This window comes from Rhinolophus sinicus, linkage group LG02 (assembly GCF_036562045.2).
Source record: "Rhinolophus sinicus isolate RSC01 linkage group LG02, ASM3656204v1, whole genome shotgun sequence".
Taxonomy (NCBI): Eukaryota; Metazoa; Chordata; class Mammalia; order Chiroptera; family Rhinolophidae; genus Rhinolophus; species Rhinolophus sinicus.
In genome coordinates, this window is record NC_133752.1 from 175,873,560 (window position 1) to 175,894,709 (window position 21,150).

The 21,150-nt window shown below is 36.9% G+C and overlaps 1 protein-coding gene across 3 annotated transcripts; it reads right to left on the bottom strand.

Annotated features, from left to right (window-relative positions):
- Positions 1-814: 814 nt before the first annotated feature.
- On the bottom strand, positions 815-17,686 carry KLRG1 (killer cell lectin like receptor G1). Of its 3 annotated transcripts, XM_074326048.1 has the most exons (6): positions 17,579-17,686; positions 13,281-13,383; positions 11,961-12,065; positions 8,395-8,546; positions 1,505-1,605; positions 815-1,061 (listed from the first exon to the last, which is right to left on the bottom strand). In XM_074326048.1, exons 2-6 carry the CDS (start codon positions 13,366-13,368, stop codon positions 950-952), a joined length of 558 nt encoding a protein of 185 aa, XP_074182149.1. In that variant the 5' UTR covers positions 13,369-13,383; positions 17,579-17,686; the 3' UTR covers positions 815-949. The 3 variants fall into 3 exon arrangements, with proteins under 3 accessions (XP_074182149.1, XP_074182148.1, XP_074182150.1); XM_074326047.1 differs by lacking the exon at positions 17,579-17,686 and having other exon boundaries at positions 13,281-13,411; XM_074326049.1 differs by lacking the exons at positions 13,281-13,383; positions 17,579-17,686 and adding an exon at positions 12,662-12,702.
- Positions 17,687-21,150: the final 3,464 nt, after the last annotated feature.

Here is a 21,150-nt window from a genome sequence, read left to right on the forward strand (position 1 = left end):
ACCACAAGGTTGCCAGTTCAATTCCTCGAGTCCGCAAGGGATGGTGGGCTGTGCCCCCTGCAACTAGCAAAGACAACTGGACCTGGAGCTGAGCTGCGCCCTCCACAACTAAGACTGAAAGGACAACAACTTGAAGCTGAACAGAACCCTCCACAACTAAGATCGAAAGGACAACAACTTGACATGAAAAGAAAAAAAAAAGCCTTATCAGATTGACCACTGTGGTAAATTAGCAAGGAAATTACACATTCACAACATGGAGAAGATATAGTCCCACATTGGTTTGTTCAACCACACCTAAGCATACTCAGAAAAGCTAAATTCAGTCAAGGCCAGGTCTTTAAGTAAGTATGAAGAGCTGAGAACCAGAAAGCTCCCCTCTGCTCTCATGCATGCTCCACGATTTATTTTCTCACCATTGGCATCATTCTTTAGAATACAGCTTTATCTGCAAAGGGCCACCATTAGGATAAAAATATATTACCAGGGGGAAGTAACATGTCAACCCATTAGCACACATAAAAGCCCATTAGCAATAGTATGTATTTGCATATAAGTACATTAGCAATAGTATGTATTTGCATAGATTTCATCACCTCAGCTCAGAACATAAGATAGAAAAGGTAAATGATAGAGATCATGTGGGTGGGGATAAAGGAGGCAGCCTTAGTCACTAGAGTGAGAAATACTGAAACAAAATTGACCTATTTCACAAATTTGCTTAGATCTGCTCTCTAATTTGTTATGATCATATCTAAATACTCTTAAAGAGAGCCCAGCAAAAACAGCCCAGCAAAAAACCAGCAGTCATGGGGAAGCTGCATTCATCTTATATTTAATGTCATATCCTACAAGGTCGGCAGGCACTAAGTGTACATTCATGTCTATCCCAACACCCAGAGACCAGCTCCCTCTCTTCAGGGAGTCCTATGGCAAATCTGACCAGCCATCAATGTCGGACTTTCTTACAGACACACTGTAAAGGAACTTCACAGCTAGAGGCTTGCAGACCATCTTTGCTGATGGCCCCACACTTCTGGACCAAGCTGTTTGAAAGAATCCTGTAAGAAATCAGAAAAACCAATCAAGATGACATACAGAGTAAAGGAGTTGTAAAGTATGAAAGAATAAAAAGTAAGGCCCCACTTCTGTTCAGGCCCCACTTCTCAGTTCCCAAAAATAGCAGAAAATAAAAACTGCTCATTAGCCTCTCTTTCAAATGTCATTCTTTTTTGTCCTTATCCACTGTTCATTTCCTTCCTTGTTCCCTATTTCCTTTCTTCACCCTTTCCTCTCTTCTCCATCTGCTATCCTTGATCTAATTCACATACTTTTTCTTCCCCTTCTCCTCTCCCATTCTCTCCTCTCCTCTCCCGTTCTCTCCTCTCCTCTCCTCTCCCCTCCCTTCTTCTCCCTCTCCCTCTCCCTCTCCGTCTCCCTCTCCCTCTCCCTCTCCCTTTCTCTCTCTTTCTCTCTCCCTCCTTCTCCCCTTTGGGTCCCTTACCTAGAGAAGTTTAAGGCTGATCCATCTTCCCACCTCCAGCCATAATTGTTCCTCAGACCAATCCAGTAAAAGTTGTTATTGAGGAAACCTTTGAGTAGGTTCTAAAGGAAAGATTGAAGATGATGAAAAAAGGTAAGAAAGATGCAGAAAACCAAAAAGACCCAGTGTCATGGTCAAACAGTTATTCCTTACACCCTCTCTCATCATCATTATTATGGACAGAATGTTTGTATCCCCTCAAAATTTAAATGTTGAAGCTCCAACCTCAATGAACGTGATGGTATTTAGAGGTTGGGCCTTTGGGAGACAAGAAGATCTAGTTGAGGTCATGAGGGTGGAGCCCTCACTAATGATAGGATTAGTGTCCTGGCCCCTGTGGGAATCGAACCCAAGACCTCGGCATTAGGAGCATGGCGCTCCAACCACCCAGGCCACTGGGTTGGCCAAGGATTAGTGTCCTTATAAGAAGAAATAGCCAGAGTTCAATCGCTCTCCACCATGTGAGGACACAATGAGAAGGTGGCTGTCTGCAAGCCAGGAAGAAGGTTCTCATCAGGAATTAAATCAGTCAGCGCCTTGATCTTGGACTTCCCAGCCTCCAGAACTGAGACATAAATGTCTGTGGTTTAAGCCACCCAGTCTATAGTATTTTGTTATAGCAGTCTAAGCTAACTAAAACAACCACCTAGTCCAAATAACTATTCTCTTTTTAAAACTCTAGTTGTAGAGATTTGTTGGTTGCAGAGTGGAACACTTCCTAGAGTTGACTTTATGTCTATAATTGCATTCTTATAATGTGACAGATAAGATAAATATTACATCTCTACCTTCCATTGCAGCTTCTTTCTTGACTGGATGGCACCTGATAAGTATTCAAATAACTGAAAGAAAAAAGCTAAATACTGCTGTAGAAGCAGTCATCTTTCTCATTATCATTTAATACATAAATTATTAAGACTAAAGCAATATACTTGTTTCTTTTTTCCCACTAAACTCCCATTTTCCAAGTCCTTGTCAATTTTGCATATGAGAAGGGGAAAAAAGCAGATCTTAAGGAAACAAGCTTAAACTAAAGTTAGCTATACCCTTTATATATCCCATGCTACCCACTAGAACAGAGATAAAAGATTATTTTCTCTGCAGAGTCTGACATTTAAATGCAGGAATTTAATTCCTAAGGGAATTACCTCTATAAATGAAATAAAATAAAGGATAAATCCCCAAAGATTAATTTTGTGACAGGATTTGGTATGAGTGTAGGGAATATTTTGCCACAAATGAACTATCACCTTGGATTTGAAACTTGCTTTTGTTACAGTATCATTATGATGATGAATTTTCAATGTGATGTTAATATAACAAGTATTGTGTTTGTTCATGAGCAAGAGGAGGATAAAACTATAAATCTGAAGACCAAAAAATTGATGGAAAACCCTTACCTATAAAATAAAAAGCTCAATGTTTGTGTGCTAAAGTATGAGTGAATATGCAAAGGTATTCATTCATATGTGTCTTAACAGATACCAAAGCCTCCTGGTTACATGTGGCAGGCAGGAGTAAATGTGTACAGTGGCATTCATGGGCAGCTAACTAATGTCTCTGTGCGTCCCACCGACATTATGCATAATTAATGAGATAATTGTCCAGCATATTCTCTTCACTTGTTATTCTAATTCCCTAAAGTCATTGCAAATCCCTTGTGAAAGAAAATGGAAAACTAATCAGAAAGCATTTAAATTGTTCTCTGTTCCTCTATTTTGTTCCCAGAAAGCTTGTTATTTAGTGTTTTTGTTTGGTTGCTTGGTTGGTTTGGTTTTCTCTGAGCTAGAGCTTGATCTGATACGTAGATGCTAAAGAAAAAGACCATAACTTGTTCCAGTGATCATTTCCTGAGTGATCATTTGCCACAAGCCTCCTTCGTGTATTAATGCTTTGAGATAATCTGCCATTTCGTCTGGCAGTGGCCATTACACAGAACATATTTTCAAATTCAGTGAACTTGATTTGACCCCTCTCCTCCCTCTGTAAACTTCTCACCTGCGGAAGAATAGAAGCTCAAAAAAAGGGCAGTGATGTGTGTTATTTCACAGTAATTTCGTGGTAGGACGTGTACTAGAACCCAAGGCTGAAAACATGTCTGGAGGTTAAATAAAAACACACTGAGCTAGGGTGGCCGGATGGCTCAGTTGGTTAGAGCGCGAGCTCTGAACAACAGGGTTGCCCATTGGATTCCCACATGGACCAGTGAGCTGCACCCTCCACAACTAGATTGAAGACAAGGAGCGGCAGCTGAGCTTCCAGAGGGGGCAGCCGGATGGCTCAGTTGGTTAGAGTGCAAGCTCTCAACAACAAGGTTGCAGGTTCAATTCCCATGGGATGGTGGGCTGCGCCCCCTCAGCTAAAAATTGAAAACAGTGACTGGACTTGGAGCTGAGCTGCGCTCTCCACAACTAGATTGAAAGACAATGACTTGGAGCTGATGGGCCCTGGAGAAACACACTGCTCCCCAATATTCCCCAGTAAATTTTTTTTTAATTAATTTTAAAAAACATACGCTGAGCACATTACTTGAAAATGTAACATGATATTTAAAAATAAGTTTTTCCTATTTCCAGACTTTTCAGCTATCCTTTAGCAAGTAAACATGCAGATGCATTAAGAGATTGCAAAAGAAAATTTGACAGGCTAAAATTACTAGTTTCTTTCATATTGATAAGAATTTTCCTTATAATTTTGTGTGTGTGCACAATATTAAAAATAAATAAGCCTTGCTCTATAAACCAGAGCACTCTTGCAAAAAGATAGTGAAAAACTGTTCATCAACAGATAAATGGATAAACAAAATGTTATATATCCATATAACGGAATATTATTCAGCCACAAAAAGGAATGAAATTCTGATACATGCTATAGCACTAATGAACTTTGAAGACATGCTAAGTGAAGTAAGCCAGATACAAAAGGATATAATAGGCAAACTCAGAGAGACAAAATGTAGAATACTTGTCACCAGGGATTGGGGAAGGAGGAAATGGGGAGCTATTGTTCAGTGGGTACAGAGTTACTGTTTAGAATGATAAAAATATTTTGGAGATAAATAGTGGTGACGGTTGGACAACAAAGTGAACATACTTAATGCCACTTAATTGTACACTTGAAAATGACTAAATGCTAAATTTTATGTTATGCATATTTTACCACATTTTTTTTAAGTTAAAAAAAAAGATAGTGAGAGATATCCTAACCTACCTACCACACCTACGCTTGGTGTGAAGTTCATACCCGTTGCTTGATCTATTTATGAAGAAAAGGGTGACAAAAGACACACACATTACCAGACTATGAATACCTCCAAAGTAAAACATTTCTCCCACCATCTGCCCTGTGTTTCTAGCCATTTCTTTCAATCTTCTGACATATTTCAGATTTCCTCATAAGGGAAATGTTCAATTCAACAAGTCATAATTTACTTTGTAATACGTACTTTACTGAAATTTCATGTATTGGGATACAGGAGAAAAAAATCAAAAGTTCTTTTGACTCTAGGCTTTATTTTGAGAGACAAGGAAAATTAGTCAAAGTGGAAAAGAAGAAAAATTAAAATTAAGTGATTCCCACTATGTTAAAGAAGTTTTCACATAGATTTTCTCACTTAATATTCATAACAATTCTGGAATCTTTTTTTCTCCACTGGTACATTCCCATGGGATGTTGAAATTGAGAGTCAGAGAGGTTCAGAAAATTGCTGAAGGTCACATAGTAAGTAAGGCAGTAAAAACAAACTCAAAACTGTCTGAAAGAAGCTAAGCTCTTTCCATTACCTGATTCTACTTTAAAATATGGAGCAAAGTGACCAAATTGTGTTTGTATTGTGACCATAGTGTTTGTATTGCAGTCTCCAAAGAAGGAAACTTTGCATATAGTGATGTAAACCCTAAATACAAGAAAAGCCAATATTGAAAGTTCAGGGAGAAGAAAGGGAAAATCCCAAAGTCATAAATTCTATTAAGGAAGATGGTTAAATGAGAGGTTGAATGGGAGGTTGTTAAAACAATAAAGTCTGATGATATAATCTCAAGTTGTGATAATGAGGAAGGAAGATATTATGAGGTGAGGAGCATCAGGATAAATTTAAAGAAACCAAAATACTTCCACAGGAAACTCTCTAGTAAGTGTGTACTTTAAAATAATACAGCAACAACTCTAAGAAACAAATGCTAATATTCTAAATGAACTGAGCCTTGTGTGGGAAAAAAATGACAACAAAAATTAAGAATTTGAATATATCTAAAGTTCTAAATTCAAAGAGCAAAACAACAAAAGCCAGAGACCATTATGTAAACAAAACACTGAGGAAATAGCAGAGGAATTTCACTTCAATTTTGGTTTTTTCCTCAAAAACAAAAAATAATCTTGAAGTCCAAGATAGAAAAAATAGATGATAAGTGAGCATCTCACTATTCTAAATATATTTAAATACCAATGTACATCTCAGGCTTCAAATTCAAATAATTTTTTAAACATGTATAGGAAAGAAAAAGCACCAAAAGATAAATAATGGGAAAAGTTCTCTTGTTTCTAAGCACACAAGATAGATTATGGAAGCTGTCAAATACTATATTTCTATAAGTGACTTTAAAAGGTAGGTTAATATGGAGTTTAAACTCTGTCTCTGCAAAAATTAAAAGAGAGTGGGGGAGAGAGAGGGGGGGAAGAAGGAGAAGAAGAAGGAAAAGGAGAAGGAGGAGGAGGAGGAGGAGGAGAAGAAGGAAGAGAAGAAAAAACTGGCTCTGCCAGATTTGCAGTTTTGGACTTGTTAATGAACTCTTCCAAATATTATTCACATATCAATGAAATGGAGGTGTTGAATTGTGCTATGTCTGCTATGCTGTGAAGATTAATATACATAAAATAATAGTGCTACTATTATTCACTCTGCTATAACTGGTTTAAGATAAGATGGACTATATACAGAGGGTGCCAAAAAATGCATACACATTTTAAGAAAGAAAAACTGTATTAAAATTGTAATCCTCAATATATACTGATAACAAAAGATGAATACAAGTCACGTTTGACTTCTGCAATTACAAGAGGTGCTCAAAGTGGTTACCATCAGCATCCAGACACTTCTGATTACGGCAAACTACGGCTTGAGCAACGTTGACTAAAGTGTCCACTTGTATACATTTTTTGGCACCTCCGGTATATGTACATTACTGAAAGATGACTAACAACATGAGATGGAGGTAGCCTCTAGCATATAGCAACCTAATTCCCTAGCACTATTCTTTTGCTGTTCAGGTAGGAGTTCCGACCTAAATATGATACTAGGAATACCAAGTATACCTTAACATAGTATGTAAATCTTGCCCTGATGAGCAAAGGCTCATCAGGTCAAATATAAGTCAAGTTGGTTGTACAGAACCTGACAAAATCCGAGGACAAGGAAAAGAACTAGGCCAGAGAACCACAGGAATATCAGAAGCAAAACTTATCTGTGGTTGTGATTAAATCTATCAGGGATATTCTACCCTCTCTAGTACTGACTTGAACCAAGGGGCCTTAAAAGAAAATAAACCAGTTTTAGAAATGCAGCCAATCTAACTCTGTTGAGCTTACACAATCACAGAGGCAAGATTCAGGGAAAGTGAAGAAAGAAAGGAAAGACAAAATTCCTGAAATAACTATTGTGTTCCTCTGGGGGACCTCAGAGACATAGAAATAGCCCCAATTCCCAGAGACTGTGCCTTAGCCCTTTTCTTCCTCCTATTATCACACTGTATAATCTATAGTAGCTGCTACCCCACAATTCTCTGTGGCAGTGTCTTGCATTATGACTCACTAGTCTCTTTATCAGTATTTGCCCAGCAATGTTTCAAGTTCTTTGCTCATTTCTGCTATTGACTTCAGTTAGCTCAAGTCCTCAGGAGCAGTTATATCAGAGTGAAAATAGGAGTGGCTGCAAAAAGGTCCAGAAAGTCAGGTTATTATTACTGGGTGCCATAAAATAAAGATTTCATGTGTCTAATGAATAGACCCCAAAGCACTTGGCAACCTAGTTTAGGAAAGGCATAAAGAAGAAGTAAGTCACAGAGACGCACTAATTTGGAGTTGGATTCTATGCAAACTTTCAAAGGAATGAGTATTTCTTTGACAGAAAACAGGAATCTAGATGCTTTAATCTTTTCTTAAATTGGAAATTATAACATTTAGGAACTATATGTTCTCCCCAGTTTCTTTAGAGTAATTATCTCTCTGAATTTCCCCAGGGGATGTTAATATACTTGAATTTTTAATAAACTATTCTCTGTGACTTGATTCTACCCAGACAGCAATATCAATACACACAATCAGCATGAAATTAGCACTAAAAACCTAACTAGGATTTCTTATTTTCTTTATATATGTTATTTACATTGATAAGTTAGAATCTGATTGATTTTTGTACCAGGTTACGTCAGGATGCCCACTCCTTGAATAAACTTGAGATGCTCCAGGATTAATATAGAGCTCTCTCTCCTCCAGGAGACTGCTGGATGGACAGAAAGGATCTGAGAGCCCTGGAGGAAGTGGAGCCCACCAGCTTAACTCTGAGAGGAGCTTAAGATCTCACACACACACACACACACACACACACACACACACGCCTATGAGAAAATCTTAGTTTCTATAACAGAGGGTTGTTTGGTCAGGCGTGGAAAGGGGAAGAGTGAGGAAGAAGAGGGAAGAAGGCAGGCGTAGAGGAGGAGGAAAGAAGGGAGGAAGTAGCAGAGAAAAGGAGAGGGAAAAAGAAAGATGTTCCTTTTTTCCTCCTAAGAGGATACATGATACCTTTGAACAGCATTCACCAACAAAACAACCTACATTTGCTAAATGTTTGCATTTACCATTTCCTGGTTGCCTGTAAGCACAAGGAGATGTGAGTCTTTGGCTAAGCAGAATTCCAGACTAGAATTCCAGTCCTTTTTCTCCATTGAGAAGTAATAACAATGGTCACCAGAGCCCATCCAGAGGTCTGGGCAGTTAGGACAGCTGGTACCTAGAAAAGAAGAGGACCTGGTTCACATCTTTATGGACCATTCTGTCTTGGAAACGAAATGGGAGATAAAATGGAATATGGCACTCCCGATGTCTTCCTGCCCCTCCACCCCTCACAGTAATGTTTAGAGAAATGCACAATAATGCATGGCCTCAAATTAAATATCTCACAATATCCAGCTCCATTACTACTACAGTACATGCCACTAAGCAAGGGTGTGACTACAACTGTAGGAGCAGGGAAGGAAATGGGAACAATCTGGCTGAGGACTGGGGAGAGAGTACATTACTTGTGCTAGAGATCTTTATGCACATGTGATAAATACACACCAGATAACATAACTGCATTTGCATGATATGTGTCAGTGTACTGCCTATATAGGCTCAATGTGTACATTGTGTAACTATATAACGCACATTGTTTAAATCAGGCAAAATCTTTCAGAATGCCCAACCTCAACTTGACACCCCATAATAGTATGTAAGAAAAGGACAGAATTTGAGGGTATCTACCAAAAAAAAAATCTAAAAACATTTATCTGTAAAGATGCATGTACCCCTACCCTATGTTCATTGCAGCATTGGTCATGGTGGCTAAGGAAGAAATGTCCTTCAATAGATGATCGGATAAAGAAGATGTGTTATATAAATATAACGGAATATTACTCTGCCATAAGAAAAGATGAAAGACTGCCATTTGTGACAACATGGATGGATCTTGAGATTATCATGCTAAGCAAAAGAAGTCAGACAGAAAGTGAAGAACCATATGATTTCACTCATATGGGGAATATAAAATTGACAGCAACAAATGAACAAGACAAACAAAAACTCATAGACACAGACAACAGTTTAGTGGTTACCAGAGGTAAGCAGGGAAGAGGAGAGGTAGAAGAGGATAAATGTGGTTAAATATATGGTGATGGTAGGAGAATTGATTTTAGGTGGTGAACACACAATGCAATATATAGATGATGTATTATAGAATTGTACACTTGAAAGCTATATAATTTTATTACCTAATGTCACCCCAATAAACTTAACAGAAATTTTTTAAATAATGAAAAAAAGCCAAAAAAAAAAGAGAGAGAGAGAAAAGAACAGAAACTAGAAAGAGCAAACTTAACTATAATGAAATGCTGCTGTTGTTGTTGTTTTAAATCACAAACGCAATTGTCTATCGTCATTGGAAATTAGATAAAAGACTTATATTTCAGCAAAAAGAATTTACTTTAGATTTTTTTTAAAATTTCTGACAGAGAAGGGTATCAGACACTAAAATGAAAAGTGAGACAATTCTCCTCATTGAGCCCTTTAAAATATAGAATAGTCTCATTCCTTTAAAGTGGTTGGATTATAGTTCTGTGAAAATGAAAGGGAACTGAATAAACTTTCAAGGTAATGTTAACCAAGATTCCATAATTTTTTGATTTTCTACTTCCACGAAACATTTGTATAAACTCACCATAAGCGTAATTCCACAGTGAGCAAGTATAAATTATTATATCAAGTGAGTACATGTATAGATATATAATTGGAAACTTGATTATGTATTGTGGACAAAAAAGGGGTTCTACAGAAAGTAACCTCACAGGGTGATCTAATCATAAATTCTTAACTGGGCAGGTCATAGTGGGTAGTCACACTCCAGGCCTACAACTTCTTTAGTGAGAGGTTTTAAGGCAGCCCTGTCCATTGTTCTTGTGCATATAGGTTAACACATCTTTGAAATGCTAAAAACAGTATCACTCAAAGGTGTAACTACCCTCAAGAGAGCACATAATCTTAACTACCCTGTAATCCCATCCCTTCCTTGCTTTCTCCCACCTTCAAGTATTCTTCCTTACACTCCCTCCTTAATATCAAATGCATAAAAGAAATTGCTAATTGTCACTCTGTGGAGCATTTGAAATTTTGCTTCCTGGCAATTGTTGTCAATTTTGTCAAATAAACTCATAAAAATTATCTACAGATTTGGATGTTTCTTATGTCAACAGTATCTATTTCAGATCTGGGAATTTAAAATCTGGGGGAAGTAGTCCTTTTTAATGTAAAGATTAGACAACTTTTCTATGGGAAGCCCTGCCATAGGACAAATACAGGGTTCTAGAGAACGAGCTTAAAGTTAGCACTTTATAGATTTGTGGTTTTTTCCATATGACTGTAACATTACCCAGCCTGAATGAGAAATCTCCAACTTCCCTAGGAGTCTCTTTTTTTCAAAAGTAGTACTTGGGTCTGAGGTAGAAGTACTAGGGCTGAAACCTTAGAATCCTAGTGAATACTCTCTATAACCTGTCACTGACAATCATCCCCAGATAACATAAATCTAAATTAGGACCCTAGATTGTGAAACAATAAACCGAGGGCCCTCCAGATTATCATATTTAAGGACCTAGAAGAATTAAATCTAGAAAAGTTCATTTTAAAAAATATAAAAGCTCTATAATTGGAAAACTAATCAAAATATGCTTAATTAAATTATGATATATCTATTATGTGAAAAGTTAAACACAATATTATAATTTGATTGCCATGATAAATATAATAGGTAGGAAAATGTTTATGACACAATATAGAATTAAAAAGCAATATACAAAATTATAAGCATACTATGATTAGAACTACACCCACTCTTACTTTAAAAAAACAAAGGTGGGGAGATTTTAGAGGACTAGATTGAAATTCTGTTAAGAGAATAAATACTTACACAAATGCATATAGTCAAAGACTTGGAGGTTATACCCAGGAAATGTTGTGTACAAGTGGTGATTTATACTGTTGGGATTATTATTTTTTCAAATTTTCTGTTATATTGCGTTCATAGCACAAAATGGATATGAATTGTGATTGAAAGATACGGTGAATGTTTAAATAAAAAAAATTATTACAGTAAAAGACATATTGCCATTAATCCCCATTAAAGTATTCCCCTTCACTTCAAATACACTTATCCCATCGTTCTTGCCATTTTCTGAACCAGTTTTAGAAGTCCTCTTTTGTGAGTGTCTTTATTTCACCGTCTATCATGACAACGTTGCATATCACACATCATTTCTGATATACGGCAATTTCTGTCAAATAAAAACATTACAGTGTGTCCTCATCCACCTTATTCACTGAATCTGGCACCATATGACTTCTGGGCTCTTCCCCAAAGTCAAAATGATTCAGGACATCGAGGCAGCCACCTGAGCACAACTAAAGACACTCACAAAAGAGGACTTCTAGAACTGCTTCAGAAAGTGGCAAAAACAATGGGATAGTGTGTTTGAAGCGAGGAGGGGGTATTTTGAGGGGGATTAATGGCTATGTGTCTTTTACTGTAATACATTTTTTTAATTTAAACACTCACGGTATTTTTTGATCACACCTCATACATGAAAGATTATTTTTGGTTTAAGTTAGCACTTACCCTGGCACAGAATCCATTTGAACAGCAGCAAACTCACAAGAACGGCACTCACAAGGCCCAAAACTATTGCCACACGGCAAGAGAGCGACCACCTGGAAGAAGAAGCTACAAAAACAGAATCCAAAGCAAGATCCTGAGTCAGAATAAAAGTTGAAGGAAAAGAAAAGGGAAGGAAAGGATTTCTGGGATCTTGAAGTGATGTGGTCTAGTGGGAACTGAGACCGAGGCCCTAAAGGTTCCTTTCCTGGATCTGTCAGGGACTTGCTCTAAAGTCTAGAGAAACCACCCACATCTTTAGCAAGGAATATACTACATTTATCAGTTAATAATACTTTTTTTCCTTTGAAATTGTGGCTTACACAATCTCATGTGTTAGTGGTGATATATAAATTGGTACAACCTCTATGGAGGACAATTTGGCAATGTCCACCCAAATTCCAAAGTCAATTACTCTTTGACTCAGCAATCTCTCTTTGAGAAAAATGTTATAATTTGCTCAATCAATCCAGTATACATGGACATTTACATTTCTTTCCATTACCATAAATTATACAGCACTGGACATTTCTAAGAACATTAAAAGTGTAATAATAAGAATATACAATAAGAAAGGGGAAAGCTTATGGAATTACCCTTAAAAAACAGACCTATGGGAGTTTACTGCCTAAGATATAAAATCAAATATTAACTTTGGTGCTTACACTATTATCTGCCTGTCTCGGAAAGTGTTTTCTCAGGGCTCAGTGTAAAGGTGGTTTATTTCATCCTCAAATCTCCAAAGAGTCACAGGGACTAGTTATCTATGGTGTTCTTGATACCCCGTCACCATTCAGGTACAACACTGTTGGGGGAAAAAACCCAGGAATGTGAATCAATTTCTCTTCTGATAAACCCTCACTATTACCTATTAGTAAAATTACCGGTGTCTCTCTTCTCATTTCTTAGTTGTAAAAACAGATACCTAGAATTTAAACAGCTGGTTTACAACAAACTTTACTAAAGAGATAAAGTTCTCCCAAGAAAGTTCTTGCTTTCGTATAGTAGCAATAAAGAATAACAGAATTGCCCTAGCTGGGGTTTTGTAGATAAGATCATAGATGTGAATGGTTAGAAAAGAATTTACCTGAGACCTAAGATCAGACCTGGACCATATACCAAATTTCCATATCCAACTCTGGACTTCAAACTGAAACTAAAGTATTTCCTCAAATGACCCTCAATTTTTCTGCATCCTCTACTCCAAACTTAATTCTGCCTCCCTTTCATCCCTTAGTCTATGGTAACTAAGCAGAATTTTCCATACTAACTTGGTTAACTCACCTTTTTGCTGCAGTCTGTCATCATTCTGGGCTTGGGGTAAAGCAGACAATTCTAATGCAGAATAAATGGCATTGTCAATCATCTCCATCTCTTTCAGTTTCAGCTGAGAGAGTAAAATTATAGAAGTGTGAGGAGATACGTGCCAGTAAGGAAACAGCCCAATCTATAAACTGCTAACAGGAAACTTGAAAGCTTTTTTTTTTTTTTAATGGCCCAGCATGACAAAAACAAGTAATTTATCAGAAAATGATCAAATTCTAGGGCTGCCTATAGAAATTAATTAGAATATAAACTGCCTCACCATACTGTCTAAATGCTCATTAAATATGTCTAAATTGACACCCCATTTCATCTAATTCTATTGAGCAAGGAAAAGTTGCTCTTCAATCAGTAAATTCGATTATGGAAACTGGAATAAAAATGAGAGTAGTTCCTAGGTATGAATTTATCTCAGATTTTGTTTTTACTTTGTCTCCTTTTGAGAAAATAGATGCATGCAAAATGGGATGAGTTTCACTGTTTCTTGGACCTTTGGGGTAGTGCTACATGGTAGAGAAATGGTCTGTTGGCTACATCTGCCTGGAACCATGAGAGAAATAGACTATTGCCCAGTCTACGTTTTGTGAATATTCTGTGCCCCTGTGTTCCCTAAAACATGCTCCCAATTGTGCTCTAATCTTTACCCTTCACCGTGTCAGGAATTCCATTAAATTTCTCTCCTGTTCTCTTATTTTTATATGCAAAGACAACTATGAAAGGGAACACATTAAATAAATACATACCAAAGTGTAATTTATTTCTAATGGATGAATGGTTAATAAAAAAGTTAAAGAAAAACAGAAATGAAATTGAAACTCTAAGAACAGATAAAATCACCAAGACAGAATGTATAAGACAGAAAAGAGGAGAAATAGGAAGAGCATATTAATAAAAACTAATACAGTTCTGTTTCCAGCCCTAACAGAGCATTACTGAACGTGATCTCTAGCCAAAAAACTATACATGATGAAATATGCGCGTATGAGGCAACTGTTTCCAGGTTCAGAACACAGGAAGCTCTGTGCTCCTTGAGAAAACAGAACACACAAAGGTGAGCCCTATGATCACCCTGTCATTCTACCAAGGCCACTTTCTGGCACAAAGCAGGAAAATGAATCCTAAACAGAGCAGCAGTCTCACTAAGCTGGAGACAGAGATCCAAGTTTTGAGCTGTTTATGTGGCTGGAATTTGAAGGGCAGAGTAACTGACAACATGGAGCTGCATGGACAGAGATGTCCCGAAGACTGCATGGGAATTCACCGTAGGCCCTTGGCTAAGAGCGAGACTGCACAGACAGAGGACGTGATTCTGCAAGTCCTAGCTGAGATGGCCTCCTGCAGAGCCAACCGCTGAATAAGTGAGACAAAGTGGTACAGTGCTAACCAGAATGAGCAAAACAAAGCCTGACAGAATCCAAAAGATCTACCCGTAATTTAGCTTCCCGTGAGAACAAATTTTGATGCCCTTAAAAGGAAGACAACATAAACAAAATGTGGTCTATGCATACAATGGAATATTTATTATTCAGCCTTAAAAAGGAAGGAAATCCTGTCACATCCTACAAAAATGGATGAACCTTGAAGATATGCTAAATGAAATATGCCAATCACAAAAAAGCAAATGTTCTCTGAGTCCACCTATATGAGGTATCTAAAGCAGTCAAATTCATAGAAACAGAAAATAGAATGGTGGCTGCCAGGGGCTGGAGAGGAGAAATGGGGAGTTGTTTAATGGCTATAGAGTTTCAGTTTTGCAAGATGGAAAAACTTCTGGAAATCCGGTGTACAACAATGTGAATATACTTGTATTAGTCTGCTTCGGCTGCCATAACAAAACACCATAGCCTGGATGGCTTAAACAATATTTATTTTCTCACAGTCTGGGCCTGGAAATTCAAGATTAAGGTGCCTGCAGCAGCCACCTTCTGGTGTCTGGTGAGAACTCCTTCCTGCAGCAGCCACCTTCTCACTGTGGTCTCACATGCTTTTCCTCAGTGCCTGTGTACAGGAAGAGAGAGAGGGAGCTCTCTGGTGTCTCCTTTTAAAAGGACACCAATCCTATCAGACCAGGATCCATCATGATGAGCTCACTGAATTACATCCTTAGAGGCCCCGTCTCTAAACACAGCCACACTGGAGGTTAGGGCTTCAACATACAAATTTGGGGGTTGAAGGTGACACAAATTCCATAGCAATACTTAACACTACTGAACCTACACTTAAAACCAGTTAAGATGTTTTTAAAAGGAAGGCAACACAGGAACCAGAGCTCCTTGAAGAAATGACTAAGTCTAGCCCCAGGAGGAAAAATACAAAATGAGCCCAGAGCATCTTTTAGTCTTTTAAGGCTACAAAATAAAGAGGTACTCAAAAGCAAAAAAAAAAAAAAAAATGAGGGCATGTCAGAAGGACATGGAACTAACTGAAAAAGCTCTCAATGGCCAAATATGAAACAATTAGAGAAACAAAATAAACAACAGTATTGGATTATAAACCAGGAATAAAAATATCTGATTCCATACTGACTTATATTTATTTATTTTTGAGGCATAAAACTGTACAGATGGTCCCTAACTTATGATGGTTCAACTTACAATTTTTCAACTTTACAATGGTGCAAAAGCAATAAGTTCTGACAATTAAGTTCTAGAACCTGTTGCAATGATGTTTGCTAAACTTCTTTTGCTATCAGAGGGATTGTTGACTATGAATTTGTACCAACTGGACAAACAGTTAACCAGGTTTACTATTTGGAAGTGCTGAAAAGGCTGCGTGAAAAAGACCTGAACTTTTCACCAACAATTCATGGCTCTTGCATCACGACAATGCACCAGCTCACACGGCACTGTCTGTGAGGGAGTTTTTAGCCAGTAAACAAATAACTATATTGGAACACCCTCCCTACCTGATCTGGCCCCCAATGACTTCTTTATTTACCCGAAGATAAACAAAATATTGAAAGGAAGACATTTTGATGACATTCAGGACATCAAGGGTAATACGACGACAGCTCTGATGGCCATTCCAGAAAGAGCTCCAAAATTGCTTTGAAGGGTGGACTAGGCACTGGTGTTGGTGCATAGCTTCCCAAGGGGAGTACCATAGTGATATTCAGCAATGAGGTATGTAGCACTTTTTCTAGCACGAGTTCGTGAACTTAATTGTCAGAATTTCGTACATTGCAAAATGATTACCACATTCAGACTATAATCATGTCCATTACCTCCAATAGTTACTATTTTTGTTTGTGTGTGGTGTGGTGAGAACAGTTGAAATCTACTTTTAGCAAATTTCAAGTATACAATACATTATTATTAACTATAGACATCATGCTGTACATTAGGTCTCCAGAACTTATTCATGTCATAACTGAAAGTTTATACCCTTTGATCACTATTTCCTCTTTCCCCCAACCCTTAGCCTCTGGTAACAACCTTTCTATGTTTTTGTTTTATGGGGTTTTTTTACATTTCACATGGTAAGACAAAGCAAAATTTGTTCTTGTGTTTGGCTTATTTCACTTAGATAATGTCCTCCAGTTTCATCTATGTTGTTGCAAATGGCAGGATTTCCCTTTTTTAAGGCTGAATAATTTTCTCTTCTCTATATATGTACATATATATGTCATTTTCTTGAACCATTCATCTGGCAACAGACATTAAGGTTATTTCCATATCATGGTTACTATGAATAAAGCTGCAAAGAACACGGCAGTGTAGATATCTCCTTAAAATAGTGATTTTATTTCCTTTGGATATATACCCACAAATGAGATTGCTGGATCATGGTAGCTCTATTTTTAATATTTTGAGGAACATCCATACTGTTTTCTATAGTGGCTGCAAGCAATTTACATTGACATTCATTTTATTGATTGTTTCCTTCGCTGCGCAGAAACAATTTATTGTAGCCCCACAGCTTTATTTTTGCTTTGGTTGCCCATGCTTTTGGTGTACATTCCAAAAACTGATTGCCAAAACCAATGTCAAGTTTTCCTGCCATATTTTCTACTAGGACTTTTATGCTTTTAGGTCTTGCTTTTAAGTCTTTAATTTATTTTGAGCTATTTTTCTGCATGGTTCATGAAAAGGGTGCAATTTCATTATTTTGCATGTGGATACATTGTTTTCCCAATATCATTTATTTAAGAGATTATCCTTTCTCTATTGTATATTCTTGATGCCTCTGTCAGAAATTCATTGACTGTACATACATGGGAAGTGGGATGGTGCCAGCAAAAATGAAACTGTTCGTCCTACCTTTATGTGGTTAGTCTCAAGTTTTTTGTTCCACTGTGTTGCTGATGTGTCTTAAGTGGACTGCTGAGAGACCTCCCAGAGCTATTTTCATTAGTGGATAGCTGTCTAATCATTGTTCTTTGTGGGGGAACAGAGGCTTCAGTCTCTTACTCCGCCAACATGGTGATGTCACTCCTCTGAATCCATTCTGATTTAAATAAATGATTAAATAAATAAATAAGTGGGAGAGAAGTTATAAATCTTCCTTACAGAGACTCCAAATAATATATTCAGATACTCACCAGTCATAGTGTGCAAATTAATTCTCTTCCCCTTTAATGCCAGCAAAACTTAGCAACTCACTTTCAAAGAATAATGTATGGATAGGAAAAACAGCAACTTCACAGCAGAGAAACCTGGCAAACACAACCTCAACCACATAAACAGGGTTAACCATGTGAAACCACCAATGATAAGTCTTGCTGATATCATGTACCTCCAATATTATGCCATGAGAAAGGCAACTGACCACTATGGTATATTTTGCCAAACCCTCAGTCTAAACGTGAAAAAAATAAAATCAGATAACTTCAAATTGAGAAGTATTCTACTAATATCTGACCAGTATCCTTCAAATACATCAAGGTCATGAAAAATAAGGAAATACTGAGAAATTATTATAGACCAGAGAAGACTAATATGAAAACTAAAATGCAAAGTGATATCCTGGATTACATCCTGGAACAGAAAAAAAGACAAGTGGAAAACTGGTGAAATCAGAGAAAACCTGGAGTTAGTTAATAATAATGTAGCAGTGTTTATTTCTTAGTTCTGACTAATGTATCATGATTATTTAAGATGTTAATATAGGGGAAATGGGGCAAAGGTTATAAAGGAATGCTCCAACCTATCTTTAAAACTTGTCTGTAAATCTAAAATTATTCCAAAATAAAAATTTTACTTAAAAAAGAGAGACAACATAATGCAGACTCCCTATAATGTAACATATTTAATGTCCAGCATAAAATTAAAAATTATTACAATGCTAAGAAATAAGAAAATGTGGACCATACTCCAGAGAAAAATCAGTAACTGAAAAAGAAATTTAAGATGACACAGATGTTGGAATTAGGAAACAAGGACTTTAATAGCTGTATAAATATGTCCGAAGACAGAGGAAAATATGATCACAATGAAATAAAAAGTGAAGAATTTCAGCAGAAAAACAAAAACTTTGGAAAAAAAAAAAAAACCTGAATATTCTAAAACAGAAATGAACAATATTCATAATGTTTAAAAACATTATGAATTAACAGCAAACTGAATGGAATTAACAGCAAATTGGAGCAGAAAGAAGAAAAGGTAGGTGAATGTGAGGATAGATTGCTAGAAATTATCCAATATGAAGAACAGAAAAAAAATGAAAATGAACAGAGCCTCAGTGACCTATACAACAACATCAAGAAATATAACGTAAGTGTTATTGAAGTACCAGAAATACAGGAGAAATACAATGAAGCAGAAAAATAATTTGAAGAATTAATAGTCAAATATTTCCCAAATTTTGTGTAAAATTTACAGATATAAAAATAAACAAATTGGACTACATCAAGCTAAAAAGCTTTTGCATAGCAAATGAAACCATCAACACAATAAACAGGCAACCTACCTAATGGGAGAAGATATTTGTAAATGATATATATGATAAGGGGCTAAGCTCCAGAATACATAAAGAAGCCAATCAACTCAACACACACACACACAAAAAAAAAAAAATTCAATTTTTTAAAAAAGGCAGAGGTTCTTCCTCCGTGCTGCCTGTGGAGGTGGCACCGATATCCTACTCGGTTTCATGGCTGCCCTCAGACCACTTGTGAAGCCCAACACCATCAAAAAGAGGACCATGAAAAAGAATATATATTCTATATTCTACATAGTCTTTCCATTTGCAACAGCATGGATGGATTTTATGCTAAGTGCAAATCAAAGATAAATGCCATACGATTTCACTTATATGAATCTTTTAAAAATGTGAGTAAACATATTTTGTATGCCAGTATATATTTCCTCTGGCTGCTTTTTTGTTTTTTAATTTTTTTGTTGGGAAATATTGGGGAACAGTGTGTTTCTCCAGGGCCCATCAGCTCTAAGTCGTTATCCTTCAATTTAGTTGTGGAGGGCACAGCTCAGCTCCAAGTCCAGTCGCTGTTTTCAGTCTTTAGTTGCAGGAGACGCAGCCACCATCCCATGCAGGAATTGAACTGGCAACCTTGTTGTTGAGAGCCCGTGCTCTAACCAACTGAGCCATCTGGCCACCCCACTTTAGGTGCTTTTAAGATGTTCTCTTTATCACTTCTTTTCAGGAGCTTGATGATAATGTATTTTGGTGTACTTTTCTTCATGTTTCTCCTGGTTAATATTCATTGAGCAGGGGCCAACCTGGTGGGTCAGGCGGTTAGCGCTCCATGCTCCTAACTCCAAAGGCTGCCGGTTCGATTCCCACATGAGCCAGTGGGCTCTCAACCACAAGGTTGCCTGTTGGATTCCTGCAAGGGATGGTGGGCTGCACCCCCTGCAACTAGCAACGGCAACTAGACCTGGAGCAGAGCTGAGCCCTCCACAACTAAGACTGAAAGGACAACAACTTGAAGCTGAACAGAACCCTTCCACAACTAAGATTGAAAGGACAACAACTTGACTTGGGAAAAAACATTCCTGGAAGTACACACTGTTCCCCAATAAAGTGCTTTTCCCCTTCCCCAATAAAATCTTTTTAAAAAAATTCATTGAGCATCTTTGATCTGTGATTTATATTTTATCAAATTTTTTTAAATTTTGGCCAATATATTTCCTGTCCTCTTTCTGCAACTTTAATTATAAATATGTTAGATTGCTTGGTGCTCTGGGGTTTTGAGGGGGACAAAGAGGGTTTTCTTTCTCCATGTGTTAATTTTGGATATTTTCTAATGAAATGTCTTCAAGTTAACTAATGTAGCTTAGTTTCTCATCTACTGTAAGTCCATCCAGTATATTTTCACTGTATTATTTCAGATATTGTATTTCTTATACCTAGAAGCAGGATTTCAGTTATATTTTAAAAATGTGCATTTCTCTCTTCATTATGTTCAATTTCCCTCTATCTTCTGAATATATGAAGTGTATTTATAATAGCTGTTTTAACATCCTTTCTGTGAATTTTCTCATCTTTGTTATTTCTGGGTCATTTGTAAAATACATTTTTCACAATAATTTCATTTATAAAAGCATTAAAAATATATAAGTACTTGTGAATAAATGCAACAAATAATATGTAAGACCTCTACACTGAAAACTAAAACATTGCTGAAATAAATTAGATAAGATCTAAATAGAGGGTTATATTCAATCCATGGACTATAGAAATCAACATTGTTAAAAACATCAATTTTTCATAAATTTATCTTTAGATTCACATTAATCCCAATTATAATTGCAGCGAGATTTTTTAATAGAAATTGACAGGTTGATTCTAAAATATATACGGAAATGCAAAGGACCTAGAATAGCCAAAACAATCTTGAAAAAGACAAGAAAGACTTATACTACCTTAGATC

Bases quoted from the DNA above. Each gene is read 5' to 3' on its own strand.
- KLRG1 (XM_074326048.1), bottom strand. From the start codon at position 13,368: ATGGAGATGATTGACAATGCCATTTATTCTGCATTAGAATTGTCTGCT. The intron at 12,066-13,280 runs GTGAGTTAACCA...CTGTTTTTGTAG, and splicing joins TGACAGACTGCAGCAAAAAG to CTTCTTCTTCCAGGTGGTCG. The intron at 1,062-1,504 runs GTAAGGGACCCA...GATTTCTTACAG, and splicing joins TCAGCCTTAAACTTCTCTAG to GATTCTTTCAAACAGCTTGG.